Consider the following 25,178-nt stretch of genomic DNA (forward strand, 5'->3'; position numbering starts at 1 on the left):
AACTGATATTTCTTTTATGGCTAATTTTCTTAAAATAATAGTCCATATGGTCTTTTATATTTTCTGTATTTGATCTGTCACCTCACTGAAGCTACTCAGCACAAGGTGATCTTCTAATTGACAGATCCATGGATTAATACCTTAACTTTTAGGGTCACAATAATTTGGAAAAACTGATCAAATTATTAAAAATTTAGCAAAGTTATTGAGAGTCTCCATAGGCCAGCAAAAAGAACATGGCCTTCTTGCCGGCTTCGCCATTTACTAACAAAGTGACTTTTACCAAGTAATTTCTCTTTGCAGACCTTTGGTTTCTCCATTTGCAGAATGGAATAATAAAAGTAAAGTCATATAGGTTTTGGGGGATAATGAGATAATGGATGTTGAACACTTGATTCATGGTTGAAATTTAATAAGTAGTAGCATTTAATATGATTTTATTAGTTAAAATAGCTCTGCTGATTTAGTATAAAAGCGGCCAAATAAAGCATTTTGTTTACATTTTGAAGGCATTTGTAATTTTATTTTTCAAGATAATATGATTGTTCCAGTTAGTTAAAATTAAGTTAAGCCATGCATGTACATGTGGTAATATTGCATTTAATTTAATACAATATACCAACAAGATTTAGCTGATGGTTTAGAAAGTACTATGAATAAAATCATTCAGAATTGATTTAAGACTATATCAAAACACATCTGCTTTCAATGGAGATAGCATAGCATCTATGAAAATATGTTTTTACCCAAGAAAAATATTTAAATAGTCATCTAATTTTATGATCATTATGATAGTGCTCTGTTAAGTGTAACTGAAAATAATGTATTTATTATGTCATTTCCCATATTTCCTTCTTTTTATGTCTTTTGTGAAAAAATACCTATGATTAGCTACCTTCTCTAAATTTTTTTCTGTCAGGCAAGATACAACTGAAAAAAAAAAACAAACTGAAGGAATTTAATACAGGAAGTAGTTTTAAAAGACTCAAAGAGATGAAACCCAGCAAAAGGGAAAGCAATAATCCAGAAATGATTTATTTGGGAAGGAAGAACAACTACAGAATGAAAAGGAAGGGGCTAGGATTTCCAGAATGCAGAACACATTGACTGCTGTGCCATGTACAAAGCTGTTACCATGGAAGAGAGAGGGGCTTAGCAAACACTGGAACCCACGGGTTGAGCCACCCAGCAGATGTTGCCTCATAGAGGGGAAACCACATAGCCACTACTAGAACCCCTGAATAAGGACTGATTCCAGGATCAAAGCTGGGATCTTCAGAGCAATGCAGCCAGTTCCACAGTTGCTGCCAGAAGCAAAAGAAGATAAGGAAAGAAAGAGAGAATTATAAGTTTTCCCTACCTTGCTATTTCTGATCTCTCTGTGCATCCTAATATGCAGAACCCAACAGAAAGTCAGCTGGCACAGAAGTCGGAGCCGAGGATGGAAGGGTGGATAGCCAATAAAGAACTGACCCATTCCAATTATATTCTGCTTTCCTGTTTGGTTATTATAGTTTATTACAGTTTTTGTGGGAGCACTTGCAAAATGGTCAGAATGAGTGGTATATATTGTATATGTATATTAAATTAGAATAAACATAGTTGAAAAGCTAGGCTGCGTAAAAGATGAATGGCCTTCAATCAAAGATATGGGCTTTATACTCTTTATACTCTTAATAATTAAGAGTTATTAAAGGATAACAAGTAGCAAAGTAAGGTAGTATCATGGTCAAATATTTATAAATTGTCACTGTAGAAGGCCTGTGGCGGAAACATCAAGATTACAGGTAGCTAAAATGAGAATTCACAGAAGGAATTCACAGTAAGAGTCTATCACAAGAGTTTAGGTAAAAGAAGATGAAGGTCAAACTTAAGTAAAATTAATGTGAGTGGCGATTAGTATCTGGAATTGAAATCTGTTTTATATAATTTCTTTTCTATTTTTGTGTCATACTCGATTAGGATTAGAACAAACCATATTTCTCTGTCTTATATTACCCTATGTTTATATGGGGTAAACACTATAGCCATTCTAAAGTAATGTGTTTTTTTTTTTAATTGTTTTATTTCCTCTCTGTCTAGTTCAAAAATTTTTGAGAACATATGTGTTCACAAATGATTCTAAAATTCACCTTAAATTATATATATTCCAGAAATAATATTTTGAGAGCCTCCTCTTTGCCAGGTCATTATTCCAGGGCCTCAGCATTGTGGATGCAGATGATTTCTCCACCCTGATAGTGCTTATATTCTAATGAGACTAGATGGACAATAGACAAGAAAATTGACTAGACAAATAGTGGTAAGTGCTTTGGAAGTCATTGGTGGATTCTGGACATCATTGTAGATGACACATGAATCGACACATATTTTGAAGGGAACACTGGGATAATAGAGTTGAGAGTATACTGGGAAAGAGAGGTTTCCAAGGGGATGAAAGGATCTGAGGAAACTAATGAGATAATCAGTATAAAAAATGATGGTGACTGGCAGAAGTGAAAGAGGCAGTGAGGAGTCATCGTATATATTATGAATATATTGTGACATTAGAGGCCATAGATTCCACTGAAGTATTCGATGCATGAACTATATGAGAGAGATATCAGGAAAGACTCCAGGGCTCTTTAGCCTAAACAACAAGAAGACTAAAATTTACTGAAAAGAGGATACTGAGGTAGGGGCAGGTTTTTGAATTGACAGATTTTGGACGTATGTTTGAGATGTTGATTAGACATGGAAGTAGGAATGTAACATAATGATCAGATAAATAGGTATGGAAGTCAGTTAAGAGGTTGTCTAGATATTTAAATATTTCACCTATCAGAAGATGCATGTTATAATATTCAGAGCAAAATTTCATAGTAGAAATAGTAGTCATGTCTCTGTCCACATGTATACATGATACCCAGCGAGAGTGAAGTTGTGTCGTGGTTGTAAAGATCAATGAAACATAACAAAATTAATGTGTTTCTGGGATTTTTAAATGAAACTGAAAAATATATGTCTGCTTGAACAGCTTTTTTTCTTGCCCATTACAAAAATTATTGAGAACATTTTTTGTGTTTTTAATCTATATTCCCCCTGCTTTCATTCCTCTACACTTTCTTTTTCCTTCTCTTCTCATTTTGTTATTCCTTCTCTTTCACTCATTTTGTTAACACATTAGTTCATTTTATAAGTATTATCTCTAATGTAACTATCTAAATATTAAGTTTGACTACTATTAATGAAACTATTATATTAAATATCGTACTATCTCATATGCTATCTCAAAAGTTACATTTTTGTCACATTCACAAGAATATTCAAAATTTCCCACAAATTCAGCAAAGACTTTAATGTGTAAATAAATCTATTATTTTCTTTGTGCCCTGAGTCTAAGGCAAATAATTGATTATGATCCTCCATAAAATATATATACATATATATTTCTATGATTCCTATAATATCCTATCAATATTTTACTCAAATTCCAGAGTTATATGGATTTCCTCGAGAAACAGAAATGATATTTATATTATGATATAAAATTATTTTAAAACCCTTTGTGAGGTAGACATTATGGATTCAATACCTATGATGGGAACATTTATAAAATACGATAAAAAATTCTAATTCCTAATCCTAAATATATACATATATTTCAAAACAATATTATGCTATTATTTTAACTTTGTCTATGACATATAAGTAAAAGAAGCTTGAGAGATGGAGATGTAAATAAGCAAGTACTTTTTTCACTTTTTTAATTATTTTCATTGTGACATAGCCATTGGCATTTATGTAGTGATATGTGTTTTACTTCTTTTAGTTTTTTCATATTAGAATACATACTTATTTTAAATGAAATTTATTCTCTTGATTCAGATTAATATTTTATAAATGAATATATATCACAAAAGATATGCATATATATCACTTTGTATACAGACAATTATGCATATCTTTTGTTATACTTTATGATATCTGATACATCGTAGGAGAACAAACACTTTGAGTTCCAGGACAATTTTGAGTATTTTTTCCTTCTTTTCCTAGTGTAATTGTTAACAAGGTACTTTCAAAGAAGTCCCAAGTTAGAAAAAAAATGTAGCTATATGGCTATCTATTAGCCTAATAGAAAGAATTCAATATTTTTTATGTCTTCCATGTAGGATTCATGGTTACCTTAGCTCACCTTCTTATTCTAGTAACATTTAAAGCAATGTGATTTAAACATACAATGTACTTTAATTGTCTCAATGAGTTCCTACCATAGTTATCAAAGAAATGTTAAATAATTAAAATATTCTGATGACTTATTTTATTCTAATAACTTCAATTTTAATGTCATAGCATTAACTATTATTAATAATGGAAAAAACACATATACTACAGTAGAGTTTTAAGTTTAAAGCACGCAAATAAGAAATGTAGTGCAACATCAACTGTAACTTCAAATTATATTTCTATGTTTTATTAAAACAAAATTATATATATTTTGTTATTTTATTAAAATATTATCAGTTGATAATTTCCATCGTAGTAAATATCACTCAAGAATCCCTAGGATATTGAAAATAAAACATCTCAATATATAAAACATTATTTCTAAAATAAAAATTGAATATTCATGCCATTATTTTATTGTTTGCTAATATTTATTGAACTTAAACATCTTCGTTATGAAGTAGAAAATTTTACAAGTGTTTTATATTTATAATGTAAAAGAGTGATTTAAAAATGCTTTATGTACAGTAAAACAGTTCATAACAAAATATGAAGTAATTTATTTTTCAATTTCAACCAGTTGTCCAATTTAAAATGTTTGGATCAAAATTATGATTATTATTTTCAAATAATAGATTAATAGACTGAATTGATTTACATTTCACATTAAAAATTATCATCTGATAACACTAAATCAGTTCATAAATCATATTCAAATTCACTAATTAATCAGGAAGAGAAATGACTGCACATATGTTCTATGTATGTCATTGCATTCTGGTATAAATTTTTCACTATGATGTATTTCAATGAAGACAGATTATAATTTCATTTAACTTAAAATGATTAGAGAAAGTTTGCAAGATGCATACTAGTGCATTCACTAGTTGTGTGTATGTATCCTGAGAAAAAAAGGTTTTCAAGATGCTATTATTCATCAATTGTCTCTCTCTCTCTGTATATATATATATATATATATATATATAATGTCATATATATGTATAATGTCTGTGTGTGTGTGTATATATATATGACATTAATAGACTCTCTCTCTCTCTCTCTATACATATATATACACTCCAATATTCATGGCAGCACAAATTACATTAGCCAAGATGGGAAGCAGCCAAAATGCCCATCCACAGAAGATTGGATAAAGAAATTATGGTTCATATATAGAATGGAATATTACTCGGCCATTACAAAAATGAATCCTACCATTTGCAATGACATGGCTGGACCTAGAGGTTATTATGCTGAGTGAAATAAGTCAGAGAAAGATAAATACCATGTGATTTTACTTATATGCAGAATCAAAAGAAAAAAAGAACAAACTAATCAAAAACAGATTCACAAATATAGTGGACAATTTGGAGATGGACAGAGGAGAGCAGGGTTGGGAGCTGGGAGAATGGGGTGAAGGGTTAAAGAAGTACAGATTAGTAATTGGTAATTGGTCACGAGGATGGGGAGCACGGCAGAGGGAATGCAGTTAGCATTAACTAATGCTGACCACCTAGCATTAACTAAGTGGAGGGTCAAAGAGGGAGGGAGGATTTGAGGGGATCGTTTTATGAACTATATAGATGTCTTACTAATGTACTGTATACCTGAAACTAATTTAAATAAATTTTTTAAAATGTTAATTTTGTGAGGTATTAGAAATGTTAACTAACTTATGGTAATCATTTTATAATATCTTACATGTATTGAATCATCACATTATATACTTTAAACTTATATAATAAGTCAATTTTACCTTAATAAATCTGGAAAAAAAGAATAAAAAATAAAACAAATTCAAAATTTTAAAAAAGACAAAAATAGAACCAAACTATTCTGAAAAAGTCACTTTTCTAAATTTTAGAATATCTAAGTTAAATTGTATAGTATCCTTAACAGAACATATTCAATCATCACCAGCATAAATCTATGTGTACAACTCTCCAATTGCAGTGTTCTATTTATTTTATGAAGCATGTAATACTACTTAATACATATTTTACATATCTAAATCCATAAAACTGTTGAGTAGCATAGAATCTCAAAACCTTTTCTATAATCATTTTAGTTTAATTAAAATTATAATCTGTCTTCATCACTAGACTATGTCATAAAGAATACAGAATACTTATATGTATATTATGTATCTATGGAAGGACATTGATTGAATATGCAGTCATTTCTCTTTTTAGAGCAAACCCTTTAATGTCTGGAAAAAATAGACAAACAAAATTCCATACCGCTAATAAACAGATTTTAAATACATAGATGATAATATCAGTCCATGAAAACATAAATTTCATGTTTTGCTAAATCAAAGAGCGCATCAATCATGTCTTTCTGGGAAATAGAGCCATTAATTCTGAGTTAAAGTCTTATTGTTGTGCGTTGGATGAATAGCTCAAACTAGCAATTGTCAATACAGAAGAGTGCAAAGTATACATTTGTAAAGTCACACTTATTTTTCTTACTGAATTTGTAAAGGACCCATTAAGAAATATAGTAAAATTCATATGATAAAATGTGTATAAAACTGTCTGTTAGATGTCTTGGAAATGTCATTCAATAAAAAGATGTCAAGGTTTAGGGGGGTGGGAAGGAAACACTTGACTAAATCCCAGGAATTATAAATTCCTAAAGACACATGTTCTCGTCTCATTTCTTCATCTATTTCTCTAGTCCTCCTTCCCTCTCTCCTTTTGTCTTTCTAATCGAGAAGCTATATAGTAATGATTGGGGATGTAACAATGCCCTCATCTCTTCTTGATCATAGTTTTGCCTTAAATTTACCTTAAGAAAACAGCATGTAATTGGTCTTTACTAATTTTATGTCCAAAATAATCAAAAGTTCTAAGAATGCTATACTTGGAAGAAACAAACAAACAAACAAACTTAGAAGAGCATAATAGCATATACTTACTTGAGGAATTACACATGTTCAAATAATCCAAGTTTATTATTATTATCAATAACTGGGTGCTATAGGAATAAAAGTCTCATAGCCTTGTGAAAGAACTTTCTAATTCTCACATCTGTCATCAAGAGTAGATAGATAGTAATAGTAGCAAATACTTTTGTAGTGCTTATTAAATGCCAGACATTATTCTAAGTGATGAGCTTTTATTAACTTACTTAAAACTGACAAGAACTTAAATGGTAGGTTTTTAAGATTTTTGCTCTACCTCTTGTCAGTTAGGAAACAGAATGTGAGGGAAGAAACCTGCCCAATGCCACACAATAGCAAATGGCAACGTTGATATTTACTCCAGGAAGTTCACCCAAGAGTTAGCACTTAATGCATTTATGTTAATTAGATGAGCACTGGGTAGGTTCATTATCAAAATAATTATGGTAAAGATGATATTCAGCATGTGCTAGGCACTGTGCTACATTTATATAAGCATTTTCCCATTTAATACTCGGAATGTTACTACAGGATAATTCCTAGTATTAACTTCATCTTATACTTAGTTTATTTGGATAAAGTACCTTACCCAATATCAAATTTCTGATAAGCAGCAGAATATATGTTTTCCAATTGTATTCCCTAGAATCTATGCTCATAGTCAATAACTTCAACAGCTTTTTCAAAACCCCAAACTTTGGAAATAAGATATTCATTAACAATTGCAGGGTTTTATGCAAGGTAGGTGTAATGTAAAAAAAGATCTAAATTTCTAAAATTGATTAATTTTCCAACGTAACTTTTCTGTACTTTAAGTTTTCTCAGTGGTTCAACTAGACATCGTTTGGAATTATAGCTTTAAAGATAATTGGTTCAATGAATCAAAAAAATACAAGGAAGCAAAGACATTATAAAAGTTAGCAGTATTTGCAGGAGGTAGAGAAATTGAAAACCTTAAATATCGAAGAAAATTTCTAAAATATACATGATTTCCAGATTAAATGTTGATCCTGAAGACAAAACTCCAAAGTCACAGGAAAGAATGAATTTTATGTAGATGGACTGACTCTAGATAGAATGAGTTGAGGATATTCTCAAGCTGCTTTTGAGGGAAGAAAATGTTTTCTTTATTGAATAGAGGTTTTATAGTATTTGTGCATTTTTCAGGGTCAAGATAAAAAAGAAAAAAAAATGAAGTACTTAAAGCAGAAAAAAATTTAATAATAAGAATTCTGAATTTAAGGCTAGGGAGTGAAAGCCAAGGAGAACTTTCACTAGCTTTCAGGAAATAAGGAATTTGTAGAAATTGTAGGAAAACAACGGTGAAGAGCTCAATTGTTTGTAGCATCAAAATAGTTGTTTTAAATAAGATTTCTGGTAAACTGATGGAAAAATTCACCTGTAACACACACTGCTGCCCATGCCTTTGCCTGCCAAGACATTTATAATTTACATTCCAAATCTTATGGAAGTGCCTTCATTTGCAAAATCTAACAGAGAATGCCACTGCCAAAGAGAGGTATTCTGGCAAGTGTAGTGCTGATGTAAAGGCACTTCAATGCAGAGAAAAAATAGAAAAGAGTGGAAATGAATGCTGGTTAATTACCTTTTTAATCTATATGTTTACTATGTTCAGTGTCATATCCACATCTACCACAATCCTTAGCCATATCCATATATATATATATATATATATATATATATATATATATATATATATATATATATATATATATATCAGCATCTATTTCATTTCATTTCCATATCTAGATCTGTACCTAGCACATGGTCCTAATATTGTGAATTTGCCTTTCTCACACATGATGCCTTCTTCGGGAATTTTATATTTGATAGGAGCTTCAGCTCATTTACTCTCGGCAAATGATATAATTATTCAAATATTGCCACAGCTATCTTTTCCTTTAATAGTACAATTACTGCCATCTTGACATAACCATGAATTATTGTGCTGTGCTTCATGTACCCTGATATCAATAGGGAATGCATGATTTAGTCTCACAGAACAGTCATTACTTTAAATATCTACTTGTTCCTGTGGTTTTCCCATTCATTTTGAAATTAAATAGGTTAAGAGTTTGTTTCAGCAGATAGTTCCTTGTATAACATCTGGGTCATTTTTAAGAACCGTATAACCAATGTAAAATTGTAAAATAATTCATATCCAAAAATCTTACAGTAAGTAATGAGAAATCATTGTGAGGATGCTGGTGTTATAATTTGTCTCAGCCGTAACATTCCACAGAGTACAGATGAAAGGGCAGTGGATTTTGAGTCTTAGCACTAATGAAACTAACCTTTAGTGGCTATTTCTTAGGTTTCAGAAAGTAGACCAGGCCACTACACATGAATTCTCTTATTTAATAATCACAAAACCCTAGGATTTTGGTAATGTTACCACTTCTATTTTTAAATAAAGCCCCATCTTTCTCCTTCTGTCTTTCATTCTCCCCATGTCTGTTTTCCCCCATCTCATTATAAGCAATTATATGCTAATAGCCTTTTAATTTCAAACTATGACTTTTACATCAATTCTTTTAACTAGAGAAATATAAAATATTATAATCAGTTGATAGGCACATTAAAATATATATTTAAAGAGCCTTTTAATTACATTGTTAGAGATCATATAGATATAGTCATTCTTGATTCCCAAGTCTTCCAGAAATAATAACACCTCACTGTTTAAGTTGATAAACATATTTACACAATGAGACAGGTACCACTCTTATCCAACAACCTTGATTCTTTAAGTGTTTCCATTGCTTTGAGCAGTAAAGTGGCATGTTATTTGCCATTAATTTAATTTTTTAAATGAACAGCCTATTATTTAAAGAGCACATGCATTGACATTAAAATGACTTTCTTGTAACATATTTTTATTAATTTTGCATTAATTACCAAATAATTATTTTATTCCTTTTTATATTAGTCATTGTTATAGTTACATTAATTATTTATTTTTCCCTGTAACTAGTCACTCCTTACAGTATGAAACATCATTAATGTTTCTGAACCTTCGTAAGACTATACACATAAAGAATGTTTTCATCTAACAGGGGCCATGAAAAGCAATAGGATCACTCACTGTAAGTTTATGACTTTTAAAACATACACCAGTCACTGAAGAGTGTTTCACCTAGAGAAAAACAAAACGCTAAGATATGATTAAGTGTGTATGTAGGATTAGGGTTAAAGGAGAATTAGAGGTTATGAATGAGAAACTATTGAATGTTAAATGGACAAAAAAACATAAGCCAACCTGTCACATGAGAGAATCTACCAATGGTCATAAACCAGTCCTGGTCCTTGACAAAATATTCACTAGATGCTACTGAAATAGGTAAATTAAAGGAAATGTGACTTTTTCTTGAAGCTAAATGTATTAAAAGGAAATAATTGTCCTTGATCCAAGCTTACATGCATTTTTAAGTGCCACATTTATGGTGAGAGAAAATGTTGATTGTTGTGATGACATAAAACAAAGTTACTACTTAGGAAACAGTATATTTCAATGCCTTTTCTTGGTCATTTTGTCTTAATTTTTAACTATTATTAAAAATAATGTCTGAAGGAAATTTACATTGCATGATTCTAGACTTTCCCCTGATATATATGTTAACTAATCTTATTTAGTTTTTCCAAGTAGGGAAATGTCTTTCCTATCCACTGGCGATATTTGCTATAAAAGTCTTGGCAAGTATAGATGGTGGTTTCTATTCCTTCCTGGCCATTAATTCAATGACTTTAAAGTCATGGTAAAGTTTAACCAGCCTCAACTGCTTAAAGCTATCATGCAGGTAAAATCATGTTTTTTACCTATGCCAGTGTTAGTTAAGAAATTTATATGAGCATTGTGGAGAAACAAAGATGAGTTAGATGTGCATTCTTCCCTCATGGAAAGATCATTTCCCTTATGGGAAAATTTACAGTGGGAAAAGAAAGATTATTTTTGTCCTACTGCCTACCAGCTGTATTAATTTAAACAATTTAAGGATAATGTCTGAGCTGTGATTTCTCCAATTGTAAGTCAGAGAAAGTAGAGTTATACTCTGGTATTTTTTTCAAAGGAATATAAAATGTAATTCACTATGCGGTTTTATCATACAACAATATGAAGATAATATAATTGATAATATAATAATTTAACAATATATGTAAAACACTAAATTTCACAAGTATCTGAATTGGTATAAATGATTCTATGGAAAAATATTATGCTTATCCATAAAATATTATGATTTTACATTACCTAGAAAATGTGTTAAGTTCAGGTAAAATACGTGTACATTTAAATATTATAATTTATGACTCATTTTAAAGGTACAAATTAGCTTTACCTGAAAAATAAGATTTAACACTGTATCCTGAAAGGTATTTCAAATAGTGTACATGAGATATATGATCTCTCTTTAACTTTTGAGTTTAATGACATGGTAAAAAATAACTTTCTGAACAAAGATCTCTACAAAGACTATTTGAATTTTAACAATTGGAGTACTTTACATCCTTGTGAGTCTTGAGAATACTGTTTCAAGAACACACTTTTTAGTTTGAAAAAGAAAGTGTTCTGATGGCATTCACATTCTCCTACCACCTTAACTTATTAATTTAACGACTATGTATTAAGAAACTCTTACAGGGTTGGCATTGTATGAAAGCACTGGTGATAATCTAGTGAGTTCCAAGCATTGATTTCATAAAGCTTCATATCCAAAGGAAAAAGAGAGATGTTTCAAAAATAATAATACATAAATATACAGTTATAAGCTGGACTCTTATAAAGAAAAGTAACTAATGGGATTCATAACTGAGTTGGGTTTTTTTTCCAAATCAATCAAGCAATGTGTTTAGGAGGGAGTCAAAACAGTTAGTGCAAATACTCATAATGGTATAAGTATCATAAAAGTAAGTTCCCTTATTTACTGAAATAAAAAAAAACCCACTAAGTCTCCCATTTTACAACATGATATTATATGGTGTTTATTTAAAGACAACTGCAGAAAACTAGCTTTTCACAAAAGGAAAATAATCTTCGCATTGTCCTCTATCATCTTAAATAATTTAGTTGTAACAATATTGTAAATATTGTCTGAAAATATTGGATTAGTTAATGTATCTGAGTAAGTATAAAAATCTGAGATTGCATATAAAATAATTTGTAAATTTATGTGTACATTAGTAGTTCAAATATATAATATTTTGAGTTAATTAATGTGCCAAGGACAATGACAGGATTAACAGGGTGTTCACTAGAAAATGGGCCACCATAAATTGCAGTCTTAGACCTGGCTCCATTGTGAACTTGATCAAGTCATTTAATTTCTCCCACCATCTTATATCTTCTCATATGAGAATGAAATTGCATGTTTTGCCTACATAGAAAGATTTTTTTAAAGTAATATTCAAATAAGTTTTTCTTTAATAGTCTCTGAATCTCCTCATGTTGTATAACATCTACATAGGTCTCAGTGCCTAAAAATGGTAACTAGATTCCATGGGATTTCTGTTTCATTTTTAAATTAAATTAATATTTTAGAAACATAAAAAAAAAGGTTAAAGTACAAAGCCCAAAAGAGATCTGTGCATTGGTTTCTTATTGCTGCTATAACAAATTTTACCTACTTAAGAGTTTAAACAACATAAATTTGTTATCTTGTAGTCTAGAGAACTGAAGTCCAAAATGGGTTTGACTGGACTGAAATCAAGACATCAGCTTGGCTGCAATCCTTCTGGAAGCATTAGGAGTGAATCTGTTTCTTGCCTTTTCCAGCTTGTAGAGGCTGCTTGCCATTCTTTGCCTTGCAGCCCTCTTCTACTTTCAAAGCCAGCAATGGCATCTCTCTGACCTCTGCTTCTGTTATCATTTCTCCTTCTTTCTCTCTGACCTTCCTGTCTCACTCTTAAAAGGACCTTTTTGAGCCCGCCGAGATAATATAGGGTAGTTTCTTCCTCTCAAGATGTTAACTTAATCACAGTGGGAAATTTTTTATTTTTATATCAGTATATCAAAAAATAAAGTAAAAAAAGTCTAGAAAATTATTTAACAACTAGTTACCCAATGACCCAGCAATCCCACTACTAGATATTTCCAATAGAAATATGCATATATGCTCACAAAATTGTAACAAATTTTTAGGGCACTATTATTTATAAAAGAGCCAACTGGGAAAAAAATCTACTAACAGTAGAATGGGTAAATAAATTGAGGTATATTCATAAAATGTGATGTAATATAGCAATAAATGTTAAATTCCATGGTACTGCTACAAGAGTACAAACATAATGTTGAGTCAAAGAAGCCAAAGCCAGAATAAGTGTATTATATGATAAAGCTTTAAACCATGCAAAGCTAATTTGTTTTGTTAGAAGTAAGGGTAGTGGTTATTTTTGGAGAGGAGTGAGATAATAAATGAATGGGAAGGAGCATAAGCAAGTATTCAGTATTGATTGCAATATTCCATTTTTTAATCTAAAATATGTTTAATTCATGATAATCCAGAATTCATATATATATGTACTTTGATTTATGTAATATTCTATATGGATGTTATAGTTCATTGGACATGTTTATAAACAAAAAACCAAGGTTAGTTTAGATTATAAAAGCATAATTTTTTATGTACATAGAAGTATAACCCAAGCATATTCTGGTCATAAGTGATGCACTTAAAAATTAAGAATATCAAAGAGTTGAAGGTAAAAAGATGTTCTAAACTAATTCTAATAAATAAAAGTTGTAGGTTTATTTCTATCAGATAAGATAAAGTTTAAGATCAAAACATTATTAGAAATAACATGGTGCTTCATGAAGAAAAAATGTTCAATTCACCAGGAAATAAAATAAACTTGTATACAGCTAACAGTGTAGTGCCAAAATATATTTTAAAATGAATATGATCACAAAGAAAAATATAAAAATCTGGAATCATTTTAGGACATTTCAGCATATCTCTCTCAAAAACTAGTAGATCAGATTTTAAAAACACAGTTAACCCAGAGACTATTTGAATATAATTAACAAATTTATCTTAAGCATATATTAAACACTGCACCTAGCCAATGATAAACACCTATTATGATTGGCAGAATAATTTTCCCAGAATAATGGTTCCCTCAGACCCTGTGAATATGTTATATCACATGGTAAAAAGAAGGTTGCAAACTAAATTAATATTGTAGATGTAATAAAAGAGAGATATATGAATTATTAATTTAGGCACAATCTAATTACATAAGCATTAGAAAAAACTCCACTGAATATAACACCAAGCTAAAAGCCAGCAAAGACTCAGGGACCTTAGTCTTACAACTGCATGGTATTGAATTCTGGCAATGGCTTTGTGAACTTGGAAGTGGAAACAAAAGTAGCTTCAGAGGTTCCAGAAAGAAATACAGCCCACTGATACCTAGACTTCAGCTTTGTGAGACTCTGAGTAGAGAACTAGCTGAGCTACACTCTGCCTGGACCTACATAGTTGGAGATAATAATGGGTGTTGTTTAAGTTTGTGGTAACTTGGATCAGGATAGGAAAAAAATATGCTTATTCTTTATAAGAAAACTGGGCATATAATCAAAAATATACAATGTCTGATCCATAAAGCAAATTCCAATGAATTTCAAAGGATTAAATTCATACAGAAATTGTTATCTTACTGTAATGCAAATGAGATATATATTGGTAATGAAATATAAATAAAGCAACTCATATGTTTATAATTTAAGAGAGATAGTTCTAAACCAGGGGCCAAAGATAAAGATCACAAAGGAATTTAGGAAAGAGTATAAATGGGCCCTTGTGGGATGTAGATTATACAGCAAAAAGAAGAAAATTTAAAGCTTTAAATGCTTATACTCTAAAGAAACTGCTACAACAGGGATGAATATCAGATGCCTTATGCTGAGTCAAAGAAGCCAGACTTAAAAGCATGCATACTATATAATTTTATTTATATATCAACATTTTGGAAAAAGCCAATAAGGACTGAAAATAAATCAGTGATTGTCAATCATCTCTGAAATCAAAATCTGAGCCATATCATCTCTCTGAGCTTCCGTTTCTTTACCTGTAAAATAGGAATAATTTTACCCACCTCTTAAGGGTGTTGTGAGCACTGAATGCCAAAATATAAAATGTCTAGAAGAAAATAAAATAAAATAAAATAAACTGCTACACAGGTGTGTACCAGTGAACTTTTACAAAAATGTTGATGAAAACACAATGGACAAATTATAAACAACCCAAATGTATGTCAACAGTAGAATAAATGAATGAAGTGTGGTTTATCCATTGCAATGGATTCCTATATAGCAGTGGTTCTCAAAATGTAATCCATGAATCCTTGAAGGTCCTGAGACATTTTCAGGGGGTCCACTAGATCAAAAGTATTTTCATAATGATACTGAGACATTAATCACCTTTTTCACTGTGTTGACATTTGTTTTCATGGTATACAAGTAATGGTGGGTAAAACTGCTAGTGCATTAAAACATTTCAATTAGTGACCTCAAGCTATACTAGTAGTCGTTAGTCATTGAATTCTTTACTACTGCACACTTGCAGTGCAAAGCAAAAAAAAAAAAAAAATCCAATTGTATTTAAGAATGTTCCAGTTGAAGTTATAAATAATTATTCCATTAAATATCCATCCACATATTAGAACCCTTCTTTTTAATGAACTGTGCGGCAAAACAAAAATATGGCAAAAAACCTTCTTGTGACAGCCAAAATATGATGGTTATCTAAAAAAAAAAAAGAGAGAGATATTGAGTTGTCAGCTGAAGTAGCCATTTTTTCATGAAAAACTGTTTTAATTGAAAAAAATGACTAATAGATAGATTATGGTTAGTTATATATGAGTATTTGATAAGAATTTTCCCACAAAAAAATGAACCTGACTTGTTACTTCAAGGAAAACAACTGGTAACATTTGTCGTCAATGATTAATTAAGTCTGTTTTCAAGAAATAAGTTAACTTATTGTGGATATTTTTAAATGAAACAATAAATTTGCATTTAATTTTTTTCTCAGCTTCAATTTAAATAGGGTAAATTTTGATAGATCTAGCTCAAAAAATCCCTTCGAAGTTTTCAATAATTGTTTAGACCTAAGACAATAATTGTTTAGACCTAAGTGGACCTAAGACAAGAAGAACTACTGCTATACAGCAATGAAAACCTATGGTCTTTTCAGTACACATATAATGTTGGGTAAAAATAACAAGTATATAAAAACATATAATTCCACTGCATACGATTCTTATATATTGATAATGCAAATGAGAAAAAGGCAGTTCATAGAAATACAAAAAACATGTATCTTCATTAGTTACCGAAAAATTATACTACATGATCGTGCTTTTTAAAATTTTTATTATTTGTTTTCTGGTTTAGAAAAAGTATCAATTGTAAATCATCTTTTATATAATTGAGCTTGTAGCTATAATAAATTATAAACAAAATAAGTGATAAATTATGGGCAAAAATGCAAATATGTATTATGTAAACATATACAATAGTAACCCCCCCAAAAAATTGAAACTATTCATTTTAATGGAACTTACTGGGATTTTGGAATCTGATAAAACAAAATCACTTCTTATTTGTAGAAATTTTAGTTTTAAGATTTCATATTTAGATCACATCTCTTTCTTCAGTCCTAAATTTCACTAAATACCTCTCTCTCTTTATATATATTTTAAACTATTAGGAAAACGACTTGACAAAAATGTCTTCTAAATGTTCAATTGTTAAAATCAGCAACATTAAATATGTGAGAGTATACTCTCACAACTCATTTCCCAAAGTTTGAATTAATCAATATTTTCACATAGATGTTATACGCAATAGATATAATAAATAGTAATACACATATGAACATGAATAAATAACAAATTAATATATTTATACATGCAGTAATTGCTTTTGATTAATAAGTTATAATCAACATGTCATAAATTCATATACATCCATATGTATATATGTATGTACATATTTATACAAAGCTTGGGGATGTGATAAAATGACTTTTAGTGCTCTTTATCTATTAGGTAAAATGTCCATGTCACTAACAATTAATTCCATTTATATTTTTAGGTTAACAGGATTCCATCTGCCACCGCCAGTGACAAGTACCAAATCTGTGTTCTCTCTACGTTTGACCAGTGACTTTGCAGTTAGTGCTCATGGGTTTAAAGTATATTATGAAGGTAAGTGATGGTAATATAAAAGGACCACTGCCTGGTCTAATGTAGTCAAACCAAAATTCTCCAGGCTGGAAATGGAAGAATCACCTGGAAGGAAGACTCAGTTCATTCTGTTATTTCAAATCCTGTCCTAAGATTTACTTTCTTCTTAGTCACTAGTATAAAATAAAACACTAGAATTAGTGGGCTTTAATAACCATGTGACTAGACATAGAAAAGTCTTTCCTTTAAATCTTTCTAGGAGATGAGACCATAGCATTAAAGATTAACAAAAGGGAATAAATGTGAGAGTAACAGTGGAGAATCAAACATCAGGGACTTCACCCAATTCTCTGTGCTTTGTCTCTTTGTCAGAAAACAAACTAGTTATCTCTGTCTTCTCTGCAAATTAGAGTCAAGAGAAAAAGTCCTATAATAGACAAGAGCTAACATCTTCCATTCTAACTCAACCTTTCCAGTCCCAGAGATCCATAATTCTCTAACACCAAGGAGGAAAACTAAAGAGCTCTTGAAACTGAAGGGTTTTATCAGGAAATTTGGTACAAATTCATTTGGCATCAAAACTTGACCTGAACTTATTGGAGACCATTTATAATCTTTATTTATCCCATGTATATGGGAATTCATGTGTTCACTACAGAAATATTGTTTGATAATGTAGTGGTAATACAGGCTATGCTGAGGGTACTAAAAACATACAAAATCTGCATGTTTTTCCTTTTTAAAGTGTGAAAAATCTCGATGGCAAAACAATCTATTCCTGAGGGTTTAAGATAGAGGCCATGGACTTATAGTTTCTTCTCTATGTGGCTTGACAATAAAATTTTCACCCAGTTTAGGTAAGAGCCCCTTCCTTACAAATAGGAATAGTGTATCAGATTTCAACTCCCCTCCCTAGACCATATTACCAGAATGCATCACACTAGATCTAATATAATGTATTATAATAGCTAATGTAATAAGAGATACGCAAATACAGTAGCAGGGCAGTTACTTCTTAAAGCACATAATCACACAAAATATAATATGTTTAAACAGCATACTAGAAAATAATCACATAAAATAGAATTGCTTTCGTATAAAGGTTAACAGTCTGCATGTGGAGAAAGTCTGAAACTAAACATTTCATCTAGTGCTATCTTTGTCACTAGAAAATAAAAATATCCTCTAGGAAACAATTGAGTAAAATTATTTTCTCCTTTTTATAAATTTAATAATGCCATACTACAGCAGTTTTGAGCACTATTTTCTACCTAATACATTTCTGAACTGTCTTTCATCTAGCAAGGGGGGATGCATTCTAAGACTTATTTTCCTCCATTGTACTAGTAATAATAATAATTTTAAGGTGTTTTCACAATAGTTGAATATTTTTATCTTGGCAACTTAATTCATAGTTTAAAAGACTACAAACCCAAAGGTTTAATATTAAGTAGTATAGTTTTGGCAACATTGAAGGTATTAGTAATTTAATAATTTTCCATTAAAGGTTCCTTAAAAAGCCTGTCTCTGTGCATCAAAGCATAAAAATAGTTTAAGTTAGTGTATTCTTTCAGTAGGTGCTAAGTATTCTGAAAATGTGGTAACTTAGAAGATGAATTATGATGTTGCCATGATTTCTGATTTGACTGTCAAATTTTATGAAATATACCAAAAAATATTTTCATAGGTCTCCATTGTTTCTACATATATAACATTAATTTTCTGCCTGACTTTTCTGCTTCAGAGAAATGGACTTATATACTTTCATGACATTTAAATGTATGTGTGAGAGAGCCTGACTTAAAATATAAGGCACTAAGTATCCAGATAGTATTGAGGGATTGACTATCATGCTACAAAACATCTTTAGATATTAATTACCATGTTATTAGTTTTATGTTGTTACCTTAACAAATTGCCACAAATTCAGCAGATTAAAACAACAGAAATATATTATCTGACAGTTCTGTAGATGAGAAGTCCTGGAGGGGCCTCTACTAGTTTCTTACTCAAAGCCTTAAAAGGCTAAAATAAACATGACCTCTGGCTGGGCTCTTAGCAGACACTGGAAGGAATTTACTGCCCACAGCTCCAAGAGGTCTCTCTTTTCCCTGCACTTGGGCCCTATACCTGAGAGTCAACAACTAGAACACTGAGTCCCTCTCGGACTTGAGATCTCTGTGCTTTCCTTTTCTGATACATGTCTCTACTACCTTCTTCCCTGGCCACATCTCTGACTTCGGCTGGAGAAATTTCTTGGCTTTTAAGGGCCTATGTGATTACATTGGGCCCACCTGGACAATCAAGGCAAATCTCTCTATGTTAAAGTCCTCGAACTTAATTATATCTGCAAAGTCCTTCTTGCCGTGTAACATGACATGTTCAGTTTCCAGAGATTTTTTTATTTTTTGGTGGGAGTGACAGCTGCAGGGAGGAGATAGGCCTCATTTGTCCTACTACACCATGTACAACACTCTATAATATTTTACAGACGGGTAGCTACAATCATTTATTTATTTAACTATAGCCAGGGAAACTGTCAAAGACAACTGGTATATTGTGGAGTCCGGGAAACTTAGCTGATATTTGAAAGCCTGTGCTCCGGCCATCCAGGTCATCATCTACAATTACCTCAAACTATAACTCTGGACTCCACCCATGCTAAAATAAAATTAATCTACTAATCTGAACATTTCCTCTCCAATTATGTTTGCACGCTATTTTTTTCAAGATGATCCTAATGGCTGAATTTCATTAATTTTCATTTCATCTCTTTATATATAATCATTTATTATTTTCTTCATCTTTTAAGCTTTCCTAGGACTTTGTCCTTTGGATTAGAATTCATGAGATCTCTAATTATTAGTGATATCTGTTCATTTATCTGTGTTTCTCAAACTGCCAACACTGAACTACGTGCACCATAATCATCTGGAGAATGTGTTAATATGTGAAGTTCTTGGCTTCGATTACATGTCCTGGATCAGACTGTCGAGTGAAGCTCTAAAATACACATTGTAATTCCAATTGCAAATCCAGTGTAGAATAATTGATAAATGTGTCAGTCTCTGATCTTCACAAAACTTCTCTGTTGTCACAAACTTCTATTGCCTTGGGTCAGCCCATTTATTTTAAAACTATGGAGGGTGATGTCCCTGTTTCACGAATTTAAGAGCTCTTAACCATTCGTTGAAAATGCTTTTCTTTTAAACTTCAACTTTGGAAGTTGAAAGTTGTTAAATTTCTGTGGAAAAATTTCCACATTAGTATCTAGCTGCATATTTCTTTATTTTTCCTCATTATTGTTTACCATATACTTTACTTTCTTGTCACAGTTTTCTAAAGTTTATTTCATAGGGCTTTGGTTTCATATGTTTGCTAGTGTTAATAAAACAAGTGAGTAAATCTCTGTTCTGTGCAACTATAAATTTGAGAAACACTAAATATACTAAGTTAAACATTCATACAACTATTTTTCAAAATTTGGTAAGGATTAAACTGGTAACATCTGTGCTCTATGAAGAATATGGTAGGAAATGTACTATGTCTTTCTAGATTTGCCAAACAGAAATCAAAATATATTGCAGTGTCTGCTAAGTTATTTTGTATAATTGAGTTCTTTTATATTTTATTTTAAGATGCATAATCATTCTTATAGGTGAAAGAGCATATAGTTGTATACCATGGAATATCTTACCATTTTAGAATAATTTATTATGAAAACAAAGTAATTTAATCCTTACATATAGATTATATACCTATTATATATAGTCATTAAATATTCTTTTTTTATAAAGTGGTAATTTTAATGTTTGGAAAATTTCAATGAGTAATTTTAGCATATATCAGTGAGCCAATTCAATTATAAGAAACAGAAAAAATAAGAATATAATCTTGAAAACCACTTCAAATACCAAGTAGTTATTATGTCATAATGATTATTGATGTGTATGACTAAATAATTAAGAAATTATAGGGGAAAAAAGGCTCATCTTAAGCAAATATGCTGGTAAAACTTTTTCACATTTTTTTCAGAAATATAAAAATTTGGCTAATAACACTATTATTGCTAGGTATCATTTATTGAGTATTTCTTTGTACCAATCATAGTGCTAAACATTTTATATGGATTTTCTCCATTTTTCACCCTAAAAAATTAAGTGAAAAATGGGAATGAGCAAGCAAGCACTAATTTTAATTTTAAAAAATTTTAAATGTCCTACAGATGCAAACTGTATATGTTTTAGAGGCATTTTATATCTAACTATAAACTATAATTCCATTTATAGTTAAAGTGATATGACCACTAATTAGAATTGAGTAGAAAAGCATTATAAAAATAATTACTGATAGTGTTCTGTATTAAAATATTATACAACATAAAAGCTGATTATTCCTGTATATGTTGTGTATTCTTACATATTATTTTTTTTAAAATACTTGCTGTACAAAAGAATATTTCTACTATTTACTATTCTATTTAGCTATTTGTCACACATATTTATTAAAAGTTTATCCTTGAGAACATCAAAAGACTTTAATGATTTAACTTTAAGGTTTATTTTCAATTCCTAAGCTTTAAAAATTTAAACCTCAGTATCATGAAATTTCATGGAGAGTTTACAATTTAGAATCAACTCAATTATGCTTTTGACAAGATGGTTGAATTGTGGCAAGAGAAATTTATAATAAAATTATATGCATAGTTTGCTGGCAGTATTAAGTTCATAAAAGAAGAAAATGGATCTTCATCTTAAATACTTTTAAAAATAAATAAGAAATACCATATTTTAAAATGCACAAAAAAGGAGATGTCAGACATGTTAGGAAATTTTTTATTCTTGATCATATTCAAATCTTTTGGCTTTAGGGCTGCATAGAGTCAGCCTGCTTAGGTATTGGAACTTCGTAACTGTAAAGTGACCTTCTAGCAAAGAGTAACAGTGTCTGAGTGTCTTCTCTCTCATTTAAACAGTTGTGAGTGTTCAAAATTCTAATTCAGAGAATGACACTAATCAGCCTTTTCCTTAAATATCATCTTCAAAATAGAGTTAAAAGACAGTTTCATAATAAATACATAAATTTGGTTGGGTATAAACAAAATTTTATAATTTTCAAGTTGTTTTACAATTATTATCCAGGAAGTCATAAATCATTTTCACTGTCTGACCACAAAGCTTCAACTGCACTGTCAACACTATGAATACTTTCACACACTAAGCCATAACATTTTAAACATTTCCCATTTCTGCACACTGCAGCATACACAACCTCTACAAGTAGACAGATCCCAGTCTTGTTTCCTACCACTGTTTGCCTCAATTCATGAACTGGTCACATGAATGTTTATTAAATTTCTATATGTACTATACTATTGAAACCATTCTACCTTAAATCTTTCTCTTTTGCTTAGAATATCCTATACATATCTCTTTGATTGACCCACTTATTTCTTATCCTTCCAGACTCTGTACTGGCCTTAATCAACTTCAGAAAGTCAGTTATGGAATCAGGATCGAGCCCCAAAATGCTCAATGATATTTTCTCTGTGTGCTCAGATATGTACACACCTTATCACGATACTATATTCTACCATTTTGCATTTTGTGCTCACACTAGTGTGAGTTTTAATACAGAACAAAATTGAGGGTATAGAATGTATTTTACTTTGTTTTGCTCCCAATTTCAACATATTCCTGGCACATTGCAAGCACTTAATAAATGTCTGTTAAACTCAACCGATATACAGGATATCTAAAAATTTAACAGCAATGAAGAAAGATTTAATATATCTGTCTCTTTCAAAGAATTAAAACTCTAGTGAATGTGTTAAAAGGAAAATACTGGCTATGTTAACCACTTAGAAATTGTCATATTCATAGATATTTACATTAAATGAATAAGGTCAGGGAAACTTTTGGCTTTTTATTTCTGAAAAGCCATAAATGACACATACAATTACTTTTTATATTTTATTTGCTAAAAATTTTTCTTCAAGTAAATATTTTCTTCATGAAGCATTTTAAAAATGCAAAATTGCTCATATAACATAAAAGAAAACAAGCCAAAAAATGAAAATTTGCTAAAGTCAGTGATATATGACCTACTTCATCTTTCTGGTTCATATGGAAAAGATAAGATGGCATTCAAGGTTATATTTATTCTCCAGAAATAGAATGATTAAATTTAGTATGTAATCTCATTTCACATTGAATTTCTTTCTCTCATATATGTTACTAAATGTGTCATATTTGTCAACTGCTATAATTTATCATTTTGATATGGGTGCTAGAATTAAGTTTAATTAAGACACTGATTAATTGAGTATTCCAATTATATGTCAAAGATTTTGTGTATGTGTTTCATAGATGCAAAGGGCTATACATTGTGATAAGTTGTTATAATTAATAGTACACAATTAGTGGTTTAAAAAAAAGTGTAAGTATGAGCTTGGTTAAGAAATTAATTTGTGAATTTATCTCAACTTTTTCTCTAACAAAGTATGTTAAGTTAGAAAAATATAATATTATGTTTATTATTCATTTTTAAGTATGACAGCATATTACAGTAAAGTTTTTTTCCTTATAAAAATAATGTTTCATAACAGGGTAGGATTTAATTTCATAAAAAAATAAACATAGCTAAAATAAAATGTGTAAATCAAATATTTCAATAAAAATTTTAAAAAACAGTATTAATCATTTTGGTTCAACAAATATACATATTATATTAAATAAAAGTATTTGTCCTCATGGAGAAATAATTGTCATCAAATTCCATTTTCAGTACTTGTTAAACAAGTCTCAGCTTTAAGATGGATTTTTTAAATAATTTTCCCACTGCCACATTGGACAACATAGTTTACAAAATGCTTTCAACATTTCAAAAAAAATTCTACTTTTTCTATGTAGCATATGTTATCTTGTCTAGAATATTCTTTAGATTTTGTATACCCTTAAAATCAAATTTTTAAAAAGCGAACCTGTCATGCTAATGAAGGTGGGAAGATGTCAAAACCGTACGTAATGGAATGCCATTGTGAGAACAGAGGAAAAAGCATGTTTTTCATTTGGTCATACTTGGGGGAAGGAGAAATAATTTTAGTTTTTTCAAGGTCATAACAGGGTAAAGAAGATGGGAAATAGATGATCAAAAATCAAAAGGAATGCAAGCAGCTAGCCTGAAGCAATATTAATTAATAATACATTTTGAACAACATGGATGATTCTTTGTGTAACAAAATGTGAATTGACCTCAAGGCACTGTTTGTGGGACGGTTAATTTTATTCAGAAAGCTAAATGTTCTTTCGTCATTGCTCGGTTTTTAATCTATTATTACAGTAATGATAATATTTCCTAATACATAGTTAAAATAATTGAATCTTTCTAAATAGTTTTCTTCATGTTCATTTTCATTTTTGATAATTTATTTGTTTGTTTGTCATCTTTGAATACTTTTGATTGTACTTTCAGCTGAAGACTATTTCTCACTTTACAAAGGGCTCTCTGAGCATGCTCTTTTGGTCATAACTTTTAAGCACTATTCATCATTAACTATGCTTCATACAATATTTTATTGTGCCTTTTCATGTAGACATTTCATAGCATTTATTTCTCATAAGGATATTTAAGGAATTTTTTTCCCACAAAATGGTAATTCCCATTTGGGCCGGTTTTACACTGCTGCATAACAAATTACCACTATTTAACAGACAAACACAACACAAATTATAATCTTGGTTCTGTAAGTCAAAACTCTGGGCAATAATCAGCTGGGTTCTTAGCTAAAATCTCACAAGCCTGCTCTTAAAGTATTGGCTAGCACTTTGATTATACCTAAGGCCAGGGTCCTATT

At 30.4% G+C, this 25,178-nt stretch overlaps 1 protein-coding gene across 1 annotated transcript in view; it reads left to right on the forward strand.

Annotated features, from left to right (window-relative positions):
- The window catches only part of CSMD3 (CUB and Sushi multiple domains 3), a 1,005,898-nt gene that overhangs the window by 129,609 nt on the left and 851,111 nt on the right, over nucleotides 1-25,178 (forward strand). Inside the window, exon 3 of the mRNA XM_039853604.1 lies at nucleotides 17,232-17,344. Within this exon, the coding sequence (XP_039709538.1) occupies nucleotides 17,232-17,344 (113 nt within the window). The remainder of the gene's footprint in view (nucleotides 1-17,231; nucleotides 17,345-25,178) is intronic.

Source organism: Pteropus medius, unplaced genomic scaffold (assembly GCF_902729225.1).
Source record: "Pteropus medius unplaced genomic scaffold, Ma_sr-lr_union100, whole genome shotgun sequence".
In the NCBI taxonomy this organism is placed as follows: domain Eukaryota; kingdom Metazoa; phylum Chordata; class Mammalia; order Chiroptera; family Pteropodidae; genus Pteropus; species Pteropus medius.